Source organism: Planococcus citri, chromosome 2 (genome assembly GCF_950023065.1).
Source record: "Planococcus citri chromosome 2, ihPlaCitr1.1, whole genome shotgun sequence".
Taxonomy (NCBI): domain Eukaryota; kingdom Metazoa; phylum Arthropoda; class Insecta; order Hemiptera; family Pseudococcidae; genus Planococcus; species Planococcus citri.
The window spans coordinates 82,033,113-82,057,770 of NC_088678.1; the positions used below are offsets into that span (position 1 = coordinate 82,033,113).

The 24,658-nt window shown below is 34.9% G+C and overlaps 1 protein-coding gene across 1 annotated transcript in view; it reads right to left on the bottom strand.

Moving 5' to 3' along the window:
* Positions 1 to 223: 223 nt before the first annotated feature.
* Positions 224 to 24,658, bottom strand: part of LOC135838047 (U6 snRNA-associated Sm-like protein LSm7) — a 38,379-nt gene continuing 13,944 nt past the window's right edge. The window contains exons 2-4 of the mRNA XM_065353574.1: positions 2,723 to 2,862; positions 2,402 to 2,582; positions 224 to 542 (exon numbers count right to left, since the gene is read on the bottom strand). Of these exons, the coding sequence (XP_065209646.1) occupies positions 406 to 542; positions 2,402 to 2,582; positions 2,723 to 2,737 (333 nt within the window). The 5' untranslated portion in view covers positions 2,738 to 2,862 and the 3' untranslated portion in view covers positions 224 to 405. The remainder of the gene's footprint in view (positions 543 to 2,401; positions 2,583 to 2,722; positions 2,863 to 24,658) is intronic.

Genomic DNA, 24,658 nt, shown 5'->3' on the forward strand with positions numbered 1-24,658 from the left:
AACTTTAAAATCAATGGTAAAATCAATGGCTGTTAATAAAGTGAATTACATAAAATGAGGGAAGATCACAAGTGGAACATAAAGTATAGAAATTAGAAATCATACAAACAGGGAACCAGATCAACCCGAGCCCCCCCCCCACCCAACTACAGAACAATTACCTGTAAATAACATAACGATTTACCCTGCACACCCTATTGTACAAAATAAAGAAATTCACACATAACACGTTACATATGTTTATTAATGATCGAGTTATCTGAACAATTACTTTAAGCACTTCGTAGAATACAGAACTAATTGAAGCGGATTCGCGATTACAAGATATAAAAACCAAAATTAAACTGATACAACCAGTTATTTTACAAAACTATAACGTTCTTGTCTAATCCGCTTCACAGAAGGTTATTGGGCAACAAATGGGTTTGCTATCTGTTCCGTGCCGTCCATAGGACATACTAGACTCACTGCAGTTCCACGACAAACAACCAATCCCAATTGCCTATTATTATTATTACCCAATTTGAAAAGATCTTCTGGATCTACACAAAAATTAAAGAAATCTAGTCACGAGACTGACCAACATAAGAACAGCATCATCAATTCAATTAGGAAAAAATAACTCTTGCTTCTCAGTTTTTACTATTTATTAGTGCAAAGCTTTTCAAACACCAAGTGTTCATCATCAGGCTTAAATCACTATTGAACAAAATAACCAAGTCTACAAGCTTATATACTAGTGTACAAGGGTGTGGTTGTTTGACAGTAAAGGGTGTGGCAGTACAAGGGTGTGGTCATGTGGAAGAGGGTGTGGTTGTAGGTGAGGATGTAGTAGGGGTCATGTCTTCAAGTTTAGTTTTAATAACAGAAAGTAAGATATTTTCCAAGGGTTTTAAATCATTATTTAGTAAATTTGTTTTGTTTTTCTTCATGGCTATTGCTTCCCTAATATTTAATTGAGATGGTTTGTTTATTTTTTGTATGAGGTTCAGGTTTTCAAAGCAAGTAGTGTGGTTGGTGGCAATGAGATGATCTGAGAAAGCAGTTAGCAGACTTATTTTCATATTTGTATTTAGCATAATAAAGATGTTCCTTGAACCTCTTTTTGATGTTTCTTTTAGTTTGCCCTATATAAATTCCTTGGCAATCTTTGCATTTGATTTTGTAGATGCCACTACAGTCTTCAGGTTTGTCTTTGTCTTTAGTGTTACCAAGAAGGTTTTTAATTTTGTTGGCATTGGTGAAAATAGGTTGTATGTTGTGTTTTCTGAAGACTGTTTTCATTTTGTTTGTGAGGTGGGGATAGTAACTGATCCTAACTCTTTTGACATCATCTTTTTCAGCAATAAAAGTTGTGGCATCTCTGATTAGTTTTTTATTTTCATGTTTTCTTATAAGTTTTTGGATAGATTTTTTTGTATAGCCAAGGTTGGAAGCAATGGCCATGATGTTTTTAATTTCTTTATTTTGGTTGTTTTTATTTAGGGGGAGATTCAAACACCTGTGTATCATGCTGTTGAAAGCAGCAAATTTTTGGTTCCAAGGCTGAAAAGAATCAGAAGGGATGTAGTTATTGGTGTGAGTGGGTTTTTCTATAGATATCAAATTCAAGGTGGTCAGAATGTCTGATTGCTGAAAAAGATGATGTCAAAAGAGTTAGGATCAGTTACTATCCCCACCTCACAAACAAAATGAAAACAGTCTTCAGAAAACACAACATACAACCTATTTTCACCAATGCCAACAAAATTAAAAACCTTCTTGGTAACACTAAAGACAAAGACAAACCTGAAGACTGTAGTGGCATCTACAAAATCAAATGCAAAGATTGCCAAGGAATTTATATAGGGCAAACTAAAAGAAACATCAAAAAGAGGTTCAAGGAACATCTTTATTATGCTAAATACAAATATGAAAATAAGTCTGCTAACTGCTTTCTCAGATCATCTCATTGCCACCAACCACACTACTTGCTTTGAAAACCTGAACCTCATACAAAAAATAAACAAACCATCTCAATTAAATATTAGGGAAGCAATAGCCATGAAGAAAAACAAAACAAATTTACTAAATAATGATTTAAAACCCTTGGAAAATATCTTACTTTCTGTTATTAAAACTAAACTTGAAGACATGACCCCTACTACATCCTCACCTACAACCACACCCTCTTCCACATGACCACACCCTTGTACTGCCACACCCTTGTACACTAGTATATAAGCTTGTAGACTTGGTTATTTTGTTCAATAGTGATTTAAGCCTGATGATGAACACTTGGTGTTTGAAAAGCTTTGCACTAATAAATAGTAAAAACTGAGAAGCAAGAGTTATTTTTTCCTAATCTAACAAACTTCTCGCTAAAAGGTTCCTTTTACCTTTGATCATCAATTCAATTTACCTCTCAAATACTCCGTCGTATTATCCAGCACTAAGTTGACTAATGGGTCATATCCTTTCAATATTCCGGAGACTTCCCTGCCACCTGCAAATTTGACTCTGATTACTTTCTCATGGTATCTCGATAGGTCAACTATGCTTTCTTTCTTCTGTCGTTCCTTATGTTCTGTACTTTGATTCTTCTGTAAGTAGAATGCAAATGAGAATGAATAGGTTTTGTCGTGAGAGAAACTGATGAACCTTATCGTAATCATCAGCAAAATGATGATTACTCACAAATCTGTAGTAATGAACTAATGAAGTGAAGGATTGAGATACTCACAGATTTCTTTTCCATGATGGATAATGAAGATTAAATCAAGAGTACTTCTATTTTTTAACAAAAAACGAGCGTAATTTTCACGGGTACAACCGGTGTTTGCTTTACAGTTTACACTTCGTTTACACCGATTTTCTAAATTTCTGAAAAATGAGTTTTTTTTGTTTATTTGTCATAGAATTTCAAGTGCTAAAGACAATAATAGTGGTATATTTATTCCGTCTAAGTGGTATTTCCTGACTTCACCCCCCACGTGGATAAGTTTTTATTTTTATTATGGCTTTGGCTTATGGCAAATTGAAGATCGAAGTAAAGTAAGGCACTATAGCTTCACTCATGTGAAATCGGTGGCCATCTTTTCGGCCATCTTTGGTGCAGAATAACAATAGAATTTTTATGAAACGTCACAGTGACGTCACTTGCCGAACAGCTGTACTGTGCTGCAGTGTTGGGCGAATATTATTCGATTAATCGCCAAAAAATACTCGAAATTATTCGAATATTTTTTAGTGAATAAATAATCGGATAGTAATAAAATTAAACCTATTTTTTGTATACAAATCAAATCAAAATCCCTCAAATTTAAAAAATATTTCAATTAAAAAAAAATATAGCAAAACATTTCCAAAAATAACCCTAGGCTATTTCTTGCATAAAAATTTCAGAAGAAATCAAAATTCACCCCTCAAATTGAAATTATTTCAATTTTAAAAAAAATGGAAGTTTCATGTCTGTTGCATAGATTGCATAGCTGACCTCTCTGTCATGTAAAGAAGTAGTAGGTAAAACGAAAAATAATATCCTGAATTTTTACGAAAAATTGGCGACGAAAGGGGTGGGAGATTACTCAGAAAATGAGGTCCTTTGTTTTAAAAAAAAATACACAAGCTTTTATACAAACCCTCCCCCAAAAAAAGGCCAAAACTGATGCGATGATTCGAATTATACTTTTTTGATTACCGTAAACTGGGGTAACATTGAAATCGCGGGGTAACATTGAAGGGTGCGGTTTTTCATCATATTATGCTCCATGGCGGTGGAACTATGAAGTATGGAACAATTCTGACACCGGGAATGGATAGAGTACACTTTGGCGATTATTTTTCCTATGTTATCATTTTCAACTAGTGGTTCCAACACCAGTGAAAAAGCAAGCGAAAAAAAGTGCTGTTTTTATCAATTTTAATTAACATGAAAAGCTTGGTGTCTGGAATTTTGAATTTTCAAAGAACGAGTCAAGTGACATTATAGATGTGTTGGTACATCTCCCGACTATAAATTAGCGCATTTGTTCATGTGCCAAAGTTGTTCCCTGAGGAGTAAAAAAATAATATTCAAACTGGGGTAACTTTGAAGTCTATAAAAAAATCATGAAATTTTGGTAAAATTGGACAAAAATGCATGAAAATGCTTGTAAACTTGTTAAAAACGATGTGAAAACTTGAAAAACAGCTCTGAAATCATTAAAAAATCATAAAATTTGGTCAAATTGGCCAAAATGCATGAAAAACGCCTGAAAACTAGAAAAATTCCAAATTAACATTTTGGAGCACTCTTTCATAAATTCAATTGTGAATATGGATCATTTTGTAAGTGCTTGACGCGTATAAAGTGACCAAAAAGTGAATACTCATGTTTTTGATAATTTTTGACCTTGATTGAAGCACATTTCAAGGGGTCTTCAAAGTTACCCCAAACGCTGGGTAACTTTGAAGGGCACTTCTTTTGGCTCTTGCGCTTGACAGGAAAAAGGTAGGCAACTTCTGTAACCGCCAAAACGTAGTGCTGACATAGCTTTATCAAAAGCACCACACACATTTCCCCTACCTCCGCCATTTATACCTCTAAACATAAAAAATACTGAAAAATCCTTCAATGTTACCCCAGTTTACGGTACGTAGTTAAAGGTAGCTCACAATATTTTTTTGGAGTTCCAGTTTTCATCATTCTCTTCTTTTAAAAATCATTCAATTCTTGTTGAAAATTGACCCTGAGTTCCTGCCTATTGAATTTTTTCGAACTTGGAAAAACCTGTTGAATGCAATCTAATCTACAAATATTATGTAATTTTTTATATTTTTGAAACGTCCCTCATGCATATGTACTTGAGAAAATTGTGAAAAAATTGGGCTAATCTCAAAAACCAATTTTGGAAGATGGGGAGTTTGAAGCTATATTTTGTATTAAATAATTCCAAAGTGGAAAAAACTGCATAAAAAAACAGTTGATTAATGATCCAGAATATGCATGGAATATGTTTCCAAAAACCTGATCATTTTTAGACCTTTCGAAAATTCATTAAAAATTAAGGGATCAATCGATTTTTTTCAGCTCAAAAGAAATTCTGAAGTTCAATTCGAAATTTTGTTCAATCCATATCAGAATTTGAAAAATCAAAACAATAGAAACATTTTCAGTTTTCTTTCCATGCTCAGGTGTTTGTATAAAAAACGCAGTGGTACTGCTGCAATCTTACCTCCTTTCCTTTCATCACAGCTAATCGTTGACAAGATTTTTGTGCTTTTTGTTTACCCCCCCCCCTCGTACAAAAGTGATTCACACTTTTCACCAAATTATGAACATAGAGTTTGCACTGGGCGGGAAAATGAAAAATGCCAGCCCTGGGCGAAGCCCCCAGAAATGTTTCCGTCCAATATATTAAATAAAACAGCATAATTCAAGCGAAAATGAATTAATAAAATTAAAATAACTCGTAAACAACCTGCTCACAAGATGAAACTTACATAAGACACAACAATACTCCGGGTGGCGAGCATTTAGTGACCGGTGCCGGGGTTATCCCTAGCCACAAGTCGTCAAACTGAGCTTTAGTCAAACTATTTCGTGTCAGTGCTACCATTTTGAACACTAAGAAATGTTCGTTTGGGAATTTCCAATGTTTTGAAGGAGGGCGGGGTGGAGCACAAGCGTGCTCCTGGATAATGAAAGAAATTTTTAATTTTTTACGAGGCTTTGCTCAAATTTTATAGTATATTTTTCAAGGGTTTTAATTTTTAAATTGATTTTTAACAAGTTGTGACGATATTTTTTGCAAGCTTTGCTTAATTGAAACTAATATTTCAATAACATTTTATCACTTTATGCTTTCTTTTTGAAATTTTGACAAAGATGAAGATACATAAATGAGAAAGAAAAATCTTTGGTACCTAATACCTATTTTTTTTTTGGTAAATGAAAAAAGCGAAAGGATCGTTTAATCAAAAAAATGATGATCACAAAAGTTGTTTGGCATGTCGTTTTCTAATGAAATACATGGGTTTCAAATGATTATTACCTACTTTTGTGTACCTACTTCCCACCAAGTTGTGTAGGTAAATGAAAATAGGAAATTAACACTCGAAACCCTCATATCCCACTAGTACTTGGCATGCTAAACAAGTTTTGTCATAGGATTTTTTTTGATTAAGACAGCCATTTTCTTGTAATTGAGTAAAACAGCATTTTGAAAAAATTGAAATTTGTCAATTTTGAGTCAGATATGGCCAAAAAATTATCGCGAAACACGTTTCCTCACTAATTCAAGGTCGCTGAACTCGAATTTTGATTCTATTTTAGCCCAACTTTGAACCAAAAACCCTCACCATCAAGTTCGTCCCAAAATCCACCCCTCACCTCCTAAAATTTATTTTTTTGAAAAATTTGTGTACAAACATATCAATGCTCTACTGAAACAGTCATACACTAAATTTCAGCTTGTTCTGATATTTACAACCCCAGGAAATGAATTTTTTTCACTATTTTTGCTCGTGCTCGAGTTTTAGATTGCGATGAAAAGTCGAGTATAGCTCATACTCCTACAGTGGATATTTCTTGCTTAGGCGAGAAACGAACTAAAAATGTGTTTTTTAGGGTTATTTTGGCCAAAAACGATCCGAACAAGCTGAAAATTGGTATATGGCTCAATCAGAACATCATTGATTATCCCGCGGTCTCATGGGTGGGGGGGGGGGGTGGAATTTGTGGTGAAATATAATTGGCGGCCTGGCTGGATTGGGGGGGGGGTGCAGGGTGTACACTGTACAGTTGTGTTGAAATTGAATAAAAATTCGTGTTCAGCAACCTCAAATTAGTGGGAAGGCATGTTTCGCGATAATTTTCCGGCCATATTACGCTCAAAATTGATGAATTTTGATTTTTGTCAAAATTCTTTTTTCATCTACTTATTTTAAGTGAAAGAACCGTTTAATCAAAAAAATGATGATAACAAACGTTCTTCAGCATGTCAATTACCAATGGAATACGTGAGTTTCGAGTGTTTATTTCCCACTTTAATTTTCCTACCCAACTTGGTAGGAAGATAGGTAGACAAGAGTAGGTAATTAACATTACCTATTTTGAATAAACCTCTTGTTTTGCACAAGTACTTGGCATCCTGAACAACTACTTGTGTAATTATCATTTTTTCAATTAAAGAAGACCTTTATGGAGCAAAAAAAAAAAATTTGAAAAAAATCAAAATTCATAAGGTGCACCGGGGGAAGTCCGAATTCGGGGTAAGTCAGAAAAACTGCTCTAGCTCTTAGAGGCTTATATCTGCCGAAGCGCTACCCAGGGGTAACTTGAGGGTACTACCCCTACTTCATCACAGCATAAAAAACTTCGCGACCCAGTTTCATTTTACAGGCTTTTTATTGGTTCTTTTTTAGTTGCTGTTTTGAATTTGATTTCAAATTGTAACCAGTGTTTTTCAAACTGCTTTTTACCTCAGAAGAAATGATCAGAAAAAGTTATATTATAAGTGAAAGTATTCCTAAAACAATAATGTAAAACCCCAAGTATTCAATTTTTTTAAATTTTCAATTGTTCATTATTTATATCGCTTTTTCTGACTTACCCCCTAAATTAGTGCTATGGGGTAAGTCAGAAAAGTGAACATTGATAATTAGGATTCGACTTCATGGATGTGTAATACGTGGAATGATATGTTTTCAAGGTCGTAGAATCCGAATCTGGAGTTATTTTTTTTGTAGGAGTGGGGTTTGAGGCGTGGGGAGGAGAAAATTTCAAATTTTTCACACATTTTTGTGTAATATGTCGAATAATATAATTTCAAGGCCGTAGAATCCGAATTTAGAGTTATTTTTTTGTAGGAGGCGTGGGGAGGGGGAATATTTCAAATTTTTCCTACATTATTGTGTAATATGTCGAATAATATGTTTTCGAGGTCGTAGAACTCGAATCCGGAGTCATTTTTTGTGGTGAAGGTGGAAGGTGAGTCGTAGGTTCGTATGGGTGGGGAATTTCAAATTTTGCTTATATTATGGTGTAATACGTCGATTGATGTTTTCGAGGTTGTAGAGTTTGAATCTGGAGTTGGTTTTTTGGTAGAATGAGGAAAGTAAAAAATTCCAAATTTGGTTCTTATTTATCTCAATGTTTTCTTATACCACTGATGTTCAAAGTTGACAGTTTTTTATATAAAATCAGAATTCAGAACATGTTTTGAAAAAAAAAAAAAAATGCTATACAATCAGGCAATATCATGTGTTCTTTTCTGCAGGATGATGTCAGATGTGTATTTTGGTGTGGTGTTACTATGTTTTGGGGATTTTTCGTTTTGTTTTCTCAGAAGATGATTATTTTTTCTCCTTATATGAGTTTTTTAATTTTTTACAAATACATTTTTGTACTCTACAATAAATTGTCAGATGAACTGTTTTTCTGAAGTTACCACAAAGACAGCCAAAATGCCACTATGGGGGAATCAATCGGCAGGAGGGGGAGATTTCTACAAATCGCCATTTTCATACACATCCGTGTTTTTGAGCGGAAGGTATTTCAAATAATCATTAGTCAGCTCATTTCATTACTGTTCCAACTTCCACAGGGCACAGTAGGCCACAACCCCCCTCTCCCCAAACGGTGATACTTGGATAGCACTCGACCCTAAAAACTAGCTCAAGATTCGAATTCTGCGACCTTGAACACATATCAATCAACATGTTACACAATATCGCACCTCGGGAGTAATAAGGTCACATCTCAAAAAAGTGAAATTTTACAGGAGAGTGATTTTATTTTTTTTAAAAACTTGATTCATTATTTTCATCAACTTATAATCAATTGTGAGGAATGAATAGCATGTTATTTTGAAGATTGGGTATCCTACCTTCATTTAGCATAAGAATATTTTGAAAAATAAACTCTTAAAGAGGAAATATTTCAATGTTTGGAAAACATTTTGAGTTATAACCTTTCATAAAAAGTGATCTGGAGACGAAAAAAAGCGTCCAAAAAAAATTTCATTATAACAAACTTGTAGAGAATTAAATTTCCAATCGACATAATGTCGTTAGTTTTTTTTCTAGAGTGCTTAGTTTTTGAGTTTTTCTCAAAAAACTAAAATTTCAATATATGCAAATTAATTTTTCTGAAAAATGTTCTATTTTAAAAATTTTATGTTTTGGAACAAACCTACAAAAAATACACTCCTTGTGATTATTTTACATCTTAAAAACGTTCAAAACTATCGAAACTATTTTCTGACACTTTGTATGTGCGAATTTTACTCAAAGAAAGAGGAGTTATTTGAGATGTAACCTTATAACTCCAAACAACTTGCAATGTTGTAGAAATTTTGAGTTAGGCCCTTTGCATTTTTTACATGATCTAAGCAGCATACCCGACTCAAAGTGTTATTTTTGGTTGCAGGGGGTCATGCAAACCCCAAAAATGCAAAAACATCAAAATCGATTTTTTTTGAGATGTGACCTTATTACTCCCGAGGTGCGATATTATAGGCAAAATTTGAAATTTCTCCTCTCCCCTTGCCTCGCCTCCTACCCCTGCGAAAAAATAACCCCAGATTCGAATTATACGATCTCAAAAACTTATCAATCGACATATTACACATTAATATAGGCAACATTTGTAATTTACTCTCTCTCCCCTTGACTCACCCCCACCCCTACAAAAAAATAACTCTAGATTCGGATTCTACGACCTCGAAAACATATTATTCAACATATTACACAATAGTGTAGGAAAAATTTGATATATTACCTCTCCCCACGCCTCACTTCCCTCTCCTACAAAAAAAATGACTCCAGATTCGGATTCTACGACCTCGAAAACATATTATTCGACATATTGCGCATCGATCAGAGTCGAATCCTAATATCACCAATTAATTTCGTAGATTTTCTGACTTACCCCAAAGCGGGGTAAGTCAGAAGAAGTTACATTTTATTCGATTGTGCGAAAACTACTGTGACAATCGTGCTGAAATTTTTACCATAGGTTAAGAACCCTCATGGGAACCTACATACCAAATTTCAGCCATATTGGTTCATTAGTACGAGAGTACCAGCTGATCAAAGTTGAAATTGTGAAAAAACGTTCTGACTTCCCTCGGTGCACCTTAGATTAAGATTCAGATTGGGGTTTTCATGTTAATTTAGGCATGTCGACCGGATACGAGAAAAAAAATTGATCGGGAGTATATTTATTTTATGGTAAGTAATGAATTTTTTCATGGATTGACCTTTGCGTTGATGTGACTGTAATCTAATACCTACCTACATTATTTTGTACCTACGCATTCGGCAGCATGTGGCTTGATCAACGAACAAAGTGGAACAATAAGAAATTTGCAAAGGTAGAAGGCATTAAGGCTGATTCAGTATGGAGGCCGAGTATAAAATTGAACAAGTATGAACAATTTCTCACTATCAACAAATCAATCAACCATTACCTACTTAGTACCTTACCTATACTTATTGCACTCGAAAAACCAAATATCTAACGTGGTACAAAATTTCAGTGATTTGTTGGGACTTGCTACATTCCCGGACTTCCACGGGGAAAGAGTCATTTGCTCATTCACAGGATTCGTTTGATGTTCGATTCCTGGTTCATTCAGTCTTGTTATCAATTATCATATTCATAACATTTTGAATACCTACTAGAAAAAAATAAGTAGTTACTAGTAAAAGATTGAAAAATGAGCAAAAATCATTTTTCATTTCATATTTATGTTTTGAAGTTTTGATCATGTTTTGATTGATGATGATCGCTCATACTACTCCCATCCGTTGTTTGATGAGTGTTGAATTGTTGATAACTGTTGAAGTTGAATGTACGTTTAAAATTCAAAGAATATGATCCCAAATTCCGGTAATAATTTAAACTAAAATGAGGAAAAGTGTGAGTTGTGAGACATTTTTCAAACTAGATACCTACTTGATTGTGTGATTATCAAGAAGTTTGGAATGCAATGTTCAATATTCCAATCATCCAACGTAGCTACGAGTTACAACAATTATTTCATATTTGTATGAATTTGATTGTGAAGTGTTTACTAAAATTGCAAATACTAAAACATAAACCCTATCAAAATGAGCAATTAGAGTGAAATTCACTTGAGAATGACCGTTTGCGTGATTAGTATCTAGTTTTTTACTTCGGTAACTTCGCAACTTGATAGTACTTAAGTAAAATTCTTTCAGATGTTGTATCGTAATTCACCGTTGATTAGTTTTGATTCTATAATTTAAGCTGGTCGGAGTGTGTTGGTTTATTACTGTAAGGGTAAGGTGCCCTAATATCGACCACCAGCCGATTTTGGCCCCAAATGGCTAGACTTCCGCGGAAAAAATATTTCCTGGTGTATTTTTCGCAGACAAATCGATTGAGACCAAAATCAATGCTCTGAAACCAAAATTCGCAAAGGTATTCACAAAAAACGTTTTCGAGAAGTCAAAAAAAAGTTGAGAGTGTTTTTTCAATTCTTCATTAAATTTTACCAGTTATATGTAATTAAATGCTGTAAATTGCAATTGAAGGGTTTAATTCCAAGTCGGCCTAAGTCCATTTTTTCCGTTTCGAGAAAAACACAAATAAGTGTTTTTCTCGCCCTTCCGCTTCAATAATAAATGATGTGATTATATGGTTGTGAAGCTTGATCTTTCTGCTTTAAAGTACCGTATTGGTATTTTTTTAATTTTGCGTATTTTCAGCTCCAGAGCGCGTCAAACAGTCAGAAAAAGTGGACTTAGGCCCATTTGGAATTATCTGATGTTAAAAATTTCGAAAAAGAGCTGAAAAACGCGTTTTTTCAAAAAAAAATTCACGAATCATCAATTTAATACATTTCTGAAACAATTTCATTCGAAGCACCTTCAAATTTCGTCTCTCGAAAATCGTTGAAAAACTTGAAAAAAAACCGGCACAACCGCACTTGTATACAAATACTCTTAAAAAATGTATGATTTAGGCCACTTTGGAATTATCAGCTGTTTTTTTGAGCCGGCAAAACAGCGCTCCTGAGCGAAAAAAGTAACGCCAGGTGTTGGGACAAGGTGATAAAGGTGTTAACCGACCTGTACCACCAGATGGCGCTGCTAACTCAAAAATGATAAAAATGGACTTAGGCCGACTTGGAATTAAACCCTTCAATTAAGAAAGAAGATTCCATATTTTGAAGACACTTCATCGATTTGGAAAACAATTTCGTGCAGGTATTCGTAAATTTTTTTCAAACTTTTTTTTAAAGAGTCTCCTAAATCCGACCACCACCGCTAATCATTATGCAAAAATTTTTTTTATTTGCCTTTATCCATCAGTTATGCCGAAAGAACCTAAAACTCGGCAAAAATGGTCCCTTTCTGTGGGTGGCGTTATTCAAACGACCAAAATGACCAAATCTGGATCAAGTGTACGAAGTGCTTTTCCTGGGCTCACAAGGTCTGTGATACCGCTGTTGAGGAGGCCTCAAATAAAAAAAATACGTGTGCTCATATTGTTTAAATTAATTTTAATATTTGTGGTAAATTGCTTTAATTAATTTGAACTCGTTTAATCAATTAAAACCGTTTTTTTTTTCATAATCACATAGTCCTTTTTATCCATTTTATAGGTGGTCGATATTAGGAGCACTTTTTTTCAGTATCTAAATTTCCCACTTTTTAGAAAATTGATCGGCAAACATCGAACGAAAAAAAATTGCGGGTTCAAATTTTGGGGAATAAAACTACAATAATTGACAGTCATTTTGAGCCATCAATGGGGTTTCTACATAAATTTGGGGCTGAGTAAATTGAAAAATCAAAATGGTGGTCGATATTCGGGTACCTTACCCTTATTATTCCTTATTCTTGCTTTCATTTCCCTTTGTTGGACTTGGAATAAAAGTATTGCATTTCATTATTCTATACTCATATGCTGCGTGTAGTCGAAATCATCTTTTACAAACCTCTCAACACTTTTGCATACTACCTCTTCACATTAAAACACGGCGGACATTTCTCATATTATAAATAAACTGAAAGAATCCTTTATTATAAATTGATTAATTAAAGAAACTATACGAAATTATTCGTATATCTATCTGGTTTTTGAAAAGGCAAAGATCATTTTTTTTTCATCACTTCACTTCGCCGTTGTTTACCTTTACCGAGTTGGGTTTAACGAAAGAACGAACGACGAATGATTCAGCGAACGATTTTCGAAGTTCCCCGTGGAAGTCCGGGAATGTAGCAAGTCCCTGATTGGTTCGTTGACTCCAGATACAACAATTATTTCGGACCTGGCCACTTGATAATTCAGTCAGATGGCTTCTTGCATTGGATTTCGCCAGTGGATTTACACACAAGGTGTAGTAAAATAGGGTCAAATAGTTGGCCATGGGATCCGCAAAAGTGTATCCTCAATTTCACAATCGATACACCAGAAATTGATTTCATTTTCTCTGGGGTAAGTTTTATTTTATATCGGTGGGCACCGCCGCCATACACCAGGTAGTCTATTTTAACGAATTTTTATTTTTTTCCTCGAGCGTGTGTTCCTTTCAAAAACACGCGGTTCTTTCTTTCCAATAGGTAAACTAACTGGGATCACACTCCTTGAATAGGTCTACTCATGCAATAAGTATCATGTTTTAAGGCGCATATTTTGAGTTGTAAAACCATAGCCTTGGTTTGAAAGTACGAGTATCATAATACGAGTACGTGTAACTTGAGATTATAAATTTAAAGCGATTGGACAATATACCGGGATTGCAATCATTATGGAGTATCACTGGTGTCAAAAAAGAAATGGGATATTTGAGCTAACCTTAAAAATGGAAAGCCGTTCCTTACAAATTGATTCGTGTTTGACACTTATAGGTTTGTAATTTGTGTGGTACTATTTTCGCTTATACTCAAAATTAATTCCAAATAGTAGTTGGTTAGTTTGGTGAACCACTCGCTTTGTTTTAACTTTTTCAGAGAGAGAAAAAAGGAATTAACTACGAACCCATTTTACAGCCGTTAGTTTGGTGCTTCTTCCATCGTTTTTGATATCACCAGAAAGCGGAGTCAAACTGGCATCCAATATTATCTCTGCTAATGCTCGTTATTTCCCTTCTTATGTTGATGAATTCAATTCCCAATTTCAGCGTAATAGCTCCTAATTTCTGTAAGTACCTAATATGTACTTGTAAATAAGTAGGCACCTACGTTGTACAAACAGACATTTTTAAAACGTTTTTCACATAGGTTTGTGTTTTTGTTGCTTCATTCAATGTTATTATTCATTTTAGTGATCGCATTTGGCACGATATTTTCAATAGTGAGCATATCCAGCTGTACCACTGCCTTCCTACTCAGATTAGCTAGTAAATCACACTCACAGCATACATCTTTGATCAAGGTACTTGATTATGCTAGGGCTTAGGTGTTTCTTTATAAATGCACAGTAGTAAGGGATCCTGGGGTACCTATTTTAATTTTCAAGAACCTACATTAGGCAGGTCTTTGGGTTTCTAATGATTTTAAAATGTGATAGCTTAGGTACGAGTATACTTTCTTATTCTGCATACGATTCAGAAGTTTCCGCATTGAATATTCATTTTCGTTACTAGGAAACTGAAAAATAATCTTCAGTTAAAGAGTTATATGAATTAAAATACTTGATTAAAGATAATACTAAAAGTAAAAAAAGACAACGTATACGATTCGGCTTTTAAGGAGAATTTGCATTTTTTGCGCGATATTAAAAGTATTATCTTCAGTTAACTAAGTTATGTACTTGATAGCCAAATGACAAAATCATCAAAATCTCTTTTCTAAATTTTCCTACCAGAAAATATTTGTATAGATACTATTTGCGCTCTCTATCGTTTTAGTTACCATTTCTCCTCATATGTAAATTCTTATCTGTCTCTGTAACAGTCCACTTTTATCCGTTGTAATGTATACATGTAAAATATAAAGCAAGTCAGCTTGTATGAGTTTTTCTTCCTTTTTTATGCGTATATTCGCAAAACAAATGGTCCTTCCCAAATTGGAGGATTTTTGCACGAGGGGTCTTAGATTTTTTCAAATTCAGATCATGTGTAGAGGTCATCAAACGATGACGAATGACACAAACCGGACATTTTTTCGATTTTTTTGACGGAGCTGTGGGGCTTCAAAGTTCTGCAAAATGGCCGAAAATGGAAAATTTCAGTTGCAAATTGCTCCGGTTGTACGTGGTATAGAATTTTCAACTTTTTTTTCAAATTGTAGTACTTTGAGAGGGTAATTGACGAATGATGTCAAAATCAGAATTACCACTTTCAAAAACCTAAAAAAATCGATTTAAAAACTTATAATTTAAATATAACCACGATATCCCCCAGTAAAAATTCTGAAAAAATTCTCAGTTTTAGTCCTTTTTATGTAGAATAACATATAAAAAAATTGGAGGGGCCTTTTTTTTCATTTTCGAGAAAAAAAATTACAAGTTTTACAATTGTTGCAAAAGTACCATCAGAAACCTAAAAATTGAAAATTTTTGCATTTTTAAAATATTTTACCAATGTGTAGACGAATATGTAAAAAAAATCCCTCTCCCACCCAATTTTTCAACGAATTGATGAGAAATGCAATTTTTCGTGCTATAATTTTATTTTAAGAGTGAAATATATTGAAAAAATGACGCCGCCGTTGACAAATTGGAGTGAGGGGGATTTTTTTCACATATTCGTCCACACAATGATGAAATATTTCAAAAATGCAAAAATTTTCATTTTTTAGGTTTCTGATGGTACCTACTTTTGCAATAAAAATGAAACTTGTAATTTTTTTTCTCGAAAATAAAAAAAATTTGATATGATGTTATTCTACATAAAAAAGACTAAAACTGAGATTTTTTCAGAATTTTTACTGTGGGACATCGTGGTTATATTTGAATTATAAGTTTTTAAATCGAGTTTTTTAGGTTATTTTTCTTCGTATTGTTTCATTATTTTTAGAAACTTGATTTTGGTCAATGCTTGAAAGTTCCCTGAAATTCTGAGTTAAGTTGTGGTGATGGTGTCGGACATCCAGATTTTAAATTTAAACGTACCTTCTATGAAGTCAAATTTTTCAAAGGTACTTGCTTTTTTAGAAAATAATAATTTTGATGTAATCGTATTGACAGAGACATGGGTAAAAAATGCGGAACTCAGGAATTATGAAATTGGTGGTTATAAGTCATTTTCAGAAGAACGTGTTAATGTGCTAGGGGGGGGGGGGGTAGTTTTCTATGTTTGAGATACACTGGAATTTAGTGTGATTGGTGTTTCAGGTGGTTCCTATAACTCGTTGCTTGTTAAACTTGATAAAATTGGACTCAACGTAGTATGCTTGTACAAATTCTGTAAAGCGCCTGAAAATGTTTTTCTTTCTGAATTGGACAACTTATTAAAGGGGCTGGAAGCTGGATGGCTTAGTGTTGCTGACAGGTGATCTAAATATTGACATCCTTGAAAAAAATCCTGCAAATGCAAACTATCTAAATCTACTCGAGTCAAGAGGGTATGAGTGCCTTCACAGTGAGCCAACCAGGTATTTCTTGAATTTGAAGTCTTGTATTGATCACGTATTTTTGAAGGGGCAATATAGTCCAGCTAATGTAGAAGTTGAGGTGACGTGTAAAATTGAAAACCCAAATGTATCCGATCACAGAGCTGTTATGATTAATGTTCAGTTGTTGAGAGTGGATGTTCCTACTTGTCAAGGGAAAATAACGCGTTATGGTGAAGTAAAAAGAAAAATTGAAAGTGAAAATTGGGAAATTGAGGTGGATAAGTTGAGGTGACGTGTAAAATTGAAAACCCAAATGTATCCGATCACAGAGCTGTTATGATTAATGTTCAGTTGTTGAGAGTGGATGTTCCTACTTGTCAAGGGAAAATAACGCGTTATGGTGAAGTAAAAAGAAAAATTGAAAGTGAAAATTGGGAAATTGAGGTGGATGATGTTGAAGAGGCGTTCAATGGCTTTACCGAGAAAATAAAAAATATAGTTAATGAGTGTACTATTGATAAAAACATGACATTTGTTGGAAATGCTCGTAAGCCATGGGCTTCGCAGAGGCTGGTGTACCTTTCCCAAGAAAAATCACGATTATATAAACTATTAAAAAAAAGTAAAAGAGGGGACAAAACTAACCTTAGAGACTGGTATAAGGAGGTTTTGAGGCAGGTTGTTCAGCAGAGTTGACTTGAACGTAGAGATTACCACACCAGAGTACTGGACAGTATCGGCCAGGACCCCAAAAAATACTGGGCACATATTAAGAGTGTTAAAGGGGGGGAAAATGGTAAAAAAATTCAAAAAATTGAGGTTAGTGGTACTGTGTTTGATGTCCAAGTAGATGCGATGAAAATTGCAAACATATTTGGGGATTATTTTGCTGACATTGTCGAGAGTTTGTCCAAGAATTTGGAAGTGGAAAACTGTCCTGATACATTACCAAAAACAACCATAGTGAAAAGTTTCCAATTATTTGACACTGACTCAGCAGAAACATTCAGACACATTATGAGCTTACCCAGCAAGTCTTCCACTGGTTTAGATGGTCTTTCTGCGAGGGTATTCAAAGAGAATGCTGTGACATTGGCAATTCCAATCACTGACCTATTCAATATGTCCTTCCATGAAGGAGTTTTTCCAAAAGTTCTAAAAAACTCGTCCATAACACCAGTGCTTAAATCTGGAATTCCTAAATTGATAGAAAATTATAGACCCATTTCATTACTTCCGGTTCCTTCTAAAGTTTTTGAAAAAATGATGAAATCAAGGTTGCTTAAATTTTTGCAAAAACACAAATACTTTGCTGATAACAGTGATGCATGGAAACTTACCGCGGTAACTTACCCGAGAACTTACCGGTAAGTTACCGGTAAGTTACCACGACATAAATTACCATAAGTTACCGCGGTAATTTATAAATTTTCAACAGAAATGTTGACAAGGGTAATTTTGGACATTTGCATGTGCTCCTATAGCTGTCTAGATACAACAAGTTACAATTTTTCCATGTGTAAATAAATAGGTAGGTACCAAGGTACATATTACAAAAAAATCTTTAAAAGTTGTGTTTTTTTCTTTTTGAATGCTGTGTCTGTGTGGTTTGAACTTGAACTTGAGAGACAATTGATGTTGAGAAAATTTGATTTCTTTGCCGTACCTATAATTTTGTTCTTGAATTTGGCTGTTTAGGTTTTACTTGTGAGGAGTTCCTGAAAAACTGTGGTTTGAAATTCAAATTTCAGTATCTCACAATCTCACATCATGATTCATGAGTCATGACTGATTTTAGTTTACTTTTTAAATTGAAAAGTTTCCGCATCCACAGCTATGAGCTATCAAATTTTCCTAGGTTTTTTAAGATGAAAAAATTGCTAAACTAAAAAAGAACTCAAAGAAGTGAAGGAATTCCAGAAATTGAGCAAAATTAAATCAAGCATCATATTTTACTTGTTTTTTTTAAATTCATTTTTATTTTTTCATTTTTAATTTTTAAATGTGAAGGAATTTTCATTTTGAAAAAAATTTGAGAAATCATCAATAATCATTTTTTTTTTTTTTGAAAAGTATTGTTGGGGTGCGTTGTGATTTGTGATTAGGAATTTTTTGAAAAATGAGTGGGAGGGGCAGAATGCAGAAATTTTTATTCTGCCCTAGCCCAAATGAGCAGAATTGGGAAATTGGGAAATCTGCTCAAGTCCCTAGCCATTTCTGTCAGTTGTTGGGAGTTTTGGATGATTTTAAGGTAACCATCATCTCAATTCTGATCTTCTGAACCATTTTGGTGAAACTTTATAAGTTACTTAAATTACCGGTAACTTACCGGTAAGTTACCAGTAAGTTACCCAATTATAAATTACCGGTAACTTAGCATCACTGGCTGATAAGCAGTATGGTTTTTTACCCCATCGAAGCACTGATGACGCCCTCTATGATCAGATTTCTGAGATAACAGGTTACTTGGAGCAGGGGAAAAAAGTTGCGGTCGTATACGTAGATTTAAAAAAGGCATTCGATACAGTCGATCATCATATTTTGTTGGATAAACTCTATAACTGTGGTATTCGTGGTATTGCACATAGGTGGTTCAGCTCATACTTGAGTGGATATGAACAAACAGTGAAAGTGGATGGTGTCTTTGGAGACTCTAGAGGAGTAAATATAGGGGTACCTCAAGGTAGCGTTCTCGGACCTTTGCTTTTCTTGATTTTTATTAATGATATTTTCAAGCTGAACATTGGAGGTTCTATTTATGCCTTTGCGGATGACCTTGCTATTGTTTTTCAGGCAAATGCCATAAACAGTCTAGTTAATGCTATAAATGCTGGTTTAAAAGTTATAAGACTCTGGTTATCACTACATAAACTTACCCCTAATTTAAATAAAACAAAAATTGTCGCATATGGACTAAGGGATGTGCCAAATATTGAAAACAGATGTTTCCTACATGAGAAAGTGTTGTGTGAGATTAATTGCAGGTGTAAACCTCTTGAACAGTGTGCCTCAATTAAATATCTGGGTATTGTTTTCGACTCAAAATTGATTTGGAATATGCACTCTGAATATCTGCAGGCTAAACTACGTAAACTCAATTTCCTACTTTACTACCTGGCTGGGTTCTTTGGCGAATTCCATCTTAAAAAAATTTATTACGCTCTTTTTGATTCTGTGATGAGGTAGTATGGGCATCATTGTCTGGGGAGGGGCAGCTGATATGCACCTCAAGCCAATAGTTACTCTGCAAAAATGGGCAATCAGAAATATTGTGGGACTAGAAAGAAGAGATTCTACAGTAGGTGAATTTAAAAGATTAAAAATACTCCCTCTGAGAAAGTTGCATTCTGTTTTGGCAGCCTCATATGTTCATAGAAATAAAGATAAGTTTAGTGTTGGTCACTGTTGACGAGCTGGATTGAGAAAAAGGGAGAATATTGCTGAAGTGCCTAACTCGAGAATTGAAAGAATAAGAATGCAAGCCCCTTATAGATTTCCTGAGATCTACAACCATATGCCATCTGACATACGCAAAAGAAGTAAGGTAAAAACATTTAGAAAAGTTCTTAAAGAATTCCTGGAGCATGATGGGACGGCGAGGCGATGGTCTGATTTCACCTGCTTGAAAAGGGTAACAAAAATCTTTTCAAGAGTTCGCTCTGATAGGTAAAAACAATAGCTCCTGGTTAGAATTTTGGTATGTCCGATGCCTCCCATATATCTTGATGTCATTGTTTTTTTTAATTTTTTAATTTTTTTTTTTCAATTTTTTGTAGTTCTTAAAGAGCACTTTCTCCCATCTTGTAAATGTTCTGGTGCCATATTACGTAAATTTTTTGTGTGCTTTTGCTACAATATGTTGTGGTTTAAAATAATGAACTGTAGTAATTTTAGTTTGAAGTCTTGAGTAAGGTTATTTGATGTCATTGTATATCTTGATAACCTGTCAATAGTTCCTGGTAGTTTTAACTTATTTTGATCTATTCCTGTTCATGTCTCAATTATGATGTAACTGTGATTATTGGTTATATTAAGCTATTAATTCGCTATTTATTCTCCTATGGTGTTTTTTTACTTTTTTATTTTGATCTTTATTTATTTTATGCTGCTGTTATGTCTGTGATCTTTCATACTTTTTATGTTAATCTATTATTGTAATAACTAATGAGAGCCCTTATGCCGCTCGCGCCATGGCGGTGGCGCATTAGTGTATTGTACAAAAATGTGTATTACTTATCTATTTATTCAGAAACTTTGTAACATACAATATTCAGTCAATAAACCTCAGATCACTCTCTCTTTCTCTTGTAGCGCGCACAACACCTCCGCAAATAAGTGTCGTTTTTTTGCGAAATAGTGTATTTTTGGGTATAAATGTATGTGTTATTGGTCCATTGGGTGTCGCTGTATTGATTTATAATTAATCTCACGATTTAAATTCACTGTTGGCGTAATAATTCGTAAAATATTGTGACTGATGTTCGGTGGCGATAACAATGGCGTGCTCTGTAATCAGTGTAAATATTTCGCATAAATATCGTAGCTCATGAGTGAAGAAGAATTTTTGTGACTCGGCAAGTTGTTTGTCACTGTTTTCGATCGAATTTGTGGCACGAATTTGTTTTTTTATGGTGAAATTTTAATGGAAATCGTATTATTAGCTGTTATCAGTCCATAAATGAAGATACACGCAAGGTTGAGGTTACCTGGACGAAAAAACTTTTAAGCTTACATCTCTCGCCTCATTGAACTTTGAGCGCTAGTGGTACCAAGTTGAACTGGTTTATATGACGTCATCGCACAGTTTGAAGTAAAAGCGACCTCATCTACAAGTAACCTAGGATTGTGTGGTGATTAGCAGAATTGTTATCGACCGATATTTGGTTATCTGCTTGGAATTATACAGTTTGACTACCTTTGCGGATATTTTGCTAAAAATGGTTAAAAAAGGCGATCCATGTGGTACTTGCAACGAGCCTCTGGTCGATGAGAATAATTATTTGATCGTTTGTGGCTCATGTGGAAAAGGATTCCATGATAAGGAGGTTGGGTGCTCTTCAGTAACAACATCAGCTTGGTATAAGAAAACGCCGGATAATAAGTTGAAATGGCGTTGCTCCGGATGCCGTTCAAATAAAAGAAATCGAGAGGATGATGATGATGATGATTCCGACGAGGACGGAGCTGTGAATAAAATTCGAAAAACGGTTCAAGGGTCTGTAATCGATGTTCAAACCTTCTCCAAACTTCTTGACGAGAAACTCGATCCTATCACCAAAGGACTCGCCGATTTGACAAAACTAGTCTAATCAAATGAGAAAAAGCTCATCGAGGTCACCAATCGTGTCGATAAATTGGAAAATGATGGGTGTGCTGCCTGTAATGGTCTGAAAAATCGAATTGGCAGTGTAGAACGAGATACGTGGGCAAATTTTCAGCAACTGGAGGCGCTACAAAACTACTCACGAAGAGAAAACGGGGTATTCACTGGTATTCCTCTGACAGATGAGGAGGACCCATTTGAAGTTGCTATTAGAGCTGCCAAGATTGTTAATTTGGATATCGATCATCGTGACATTGTTGATTGCCATAGACTGCCTCAAAATGGAAATCCGTCCGAGGCGCCTGCATGTATAGTTAAATTTGTGAACCGCGATGTCAAAAGGAATGTAATACAGGGGTATCGAAGAGTTAAACCGAATGCTGAGTCACTGGGAGGTGACAGAAATATCAAAGTTTATGCCAACGATCATTTGGCGCCGTTTACTGCACACCTCTTCAGAGAAGCAAAAAAGTTGAAGTCATCTTATCAACACATCTAATGTGTAAATGGAATGGTATATGTGCAGGGGGATAGCAGATCGCCAAAGATTACAATAACAAATCGCGCACAGATCGGAGCATTGCTAAGTGCGGAGTCAAGTGGCTCTCGCTAAAGCTCACCCTATACTTATCTTTGTTAGCTTAGTCTAGTTTTTACTTTTTATACTTATTTATTTTATGTCAACTTGTATTAATGTTTTAAACTTGAATGTAAGGTCATTGAGGGCAAATTTTGGTAAATTATGCAACTTTTTAAGTGATGGGAAAACAAATTTTGATATTCTGATACTTAGGGTGGTTACGGGTTAGATGCCCATAGTCGGGGGTTAGATGCCGGTGTGTCGCGGTTTTTCGAGCCTCACGGCCATAATTTTCATCGAAATGATTTCAAATTTGCGCGAATCGGTAGAGCAATTATTCCTCTATATTATACTAAAAGCGTAATTTTTTTTATCCAGTAGTTTTTTTGCAATTTGAAAAAAAAACAAGGTCACTTTTTGACCGGCATCTAACCCGCACCTACTGGCATCTATCCCCCCAGTGCGGGTTAGATGCCGATTTGGTGTGGGTTAGATGCCTCTACCCAAAACCTCCCCAAAAAAGGCTCTTGGAAGATTGAATTCCATGAAATCCTTTTATTTCATGCACAACAAATCAAATGAACATCAAAAATTCAAAATGGAAGTTTAATTAATCAAAAAATAAAAAAAGGTGTTTTTAAGAATTGACAATATGTGTTAAAAATGAATGTAATTCCAAAAATTGACCACGCCAGTTGAAAATATTCAAACCACCATCATTTTTGGACTTTTTGCCGCAGTATTGACAAAAAAAAATTTCACCTTCCTCACTCTCATTTAATTACTATGGGGCATCTATCCCGATCACAAAAACCGGCATCTATCCCGAAATGATGGATCAGATAGCGAGGTCAATTTTCACACCAGAATCAAAACAAATTTTTGTAAATTTGCGTGAATATGTTAGTTCAAGGTATATACTTATGCGTGAGATACTTACATGCCATTTTGGAAAACTTTTTCTGGAGCAAAAATGCGTTTCAAAAATTACGTGAAAAAAATATCACCTGTTTTACCTACATAAATTTTTTCATTTGCAAATCAAACCAGGTTAACAATAACCGTCACAGATCAAAACTTTAACACAAACTATGTTCACCTTAAGGTTTAATCTGTGCTAATCAGTTTTCAGAAAGAGTTGATAGGGAGTGATTGGTGACCACACCGGCATCTAACCCGCACCGGCATCTAACCCGCAACCACCCTACAGAGTCGTGGATCAAGAGTAGCGAGTTGAAAAATTTCGAATTAAATGGGTACAAATCGTTTATTGAGGAGAGAGCTTCAGTTTAGGCAGGTGGGGTAGTCTCCTTTGTAAAAAATTCACTATTATGTGACGTTGTGGGATTTTCAAATAAAACTTTTAACTCGTTATTGATTAAAATGCCAGACCAAAAATTGAGTATTCTGGGTGTATATAAATTTTGCAAGGTGCCTGAACCAACTTTCTTGTAGGAGCTAGAAGATATCTTGTTTGGTTTAGATGATATTGTCCTATTAACTGGGGATTTAAACATTGATATTTTAAGGGAAGGGGGGATAATATGAACTACCTAAGTTTACTTGAGTCAATGGGCTATGAGTGTTTGATCAATAAACCAACGAGGTACTTTGGTAGTCAGAAATCATGTATTAACCATGTGTTTTTTAAGGGTAGATATAACCCAAGTAGTATGTTAGTCAATGTAGAGTGTAAAATCAAGAATCCAAATGTCTCAGACCATAGAGCAGTGTTGATAGGTGTGGAGATGTCAAAAAGTCTGTATAAGAGGGGGTCCAATGAACATATTCGCTATGCTAAATTAAATGATAAGATTAGCTCAACTAGTTGGGACATAGAGTTAGATCGGGTTGATGTAAATGAGGCCTTTGAAGCCTTTACTAAAAAAATACAAGGCCTCATGGGAGAGGCCACAGAGATAGTGGGGCAAAATTCAAATAAGCAATCTAGTCGTAATACCCAAGAGTCCAGGTAAGAGTTTTGCAGATACGTCAAATATGCGTCCAATATGCCTACTAGATAACCTAGGAAAGCTATTGGAGAGGTGCATAGTCGAACGCATTAAGACTGAGGTGATGCCAAATTTGTCCTCGGACCAATACGGCTTCACCAAAGGAAAGTCAACTCAGCAGGCTATTACGCGGGTTCTTAGCATCCCAAATATTAGTGGCTGTAAGTACGTACTCGGAATCTTCCTGGACATAATGGGAGCCTTTGACAGAGCGTGGTGGTCAATGATACTAGTTGAACTAGCGAGACT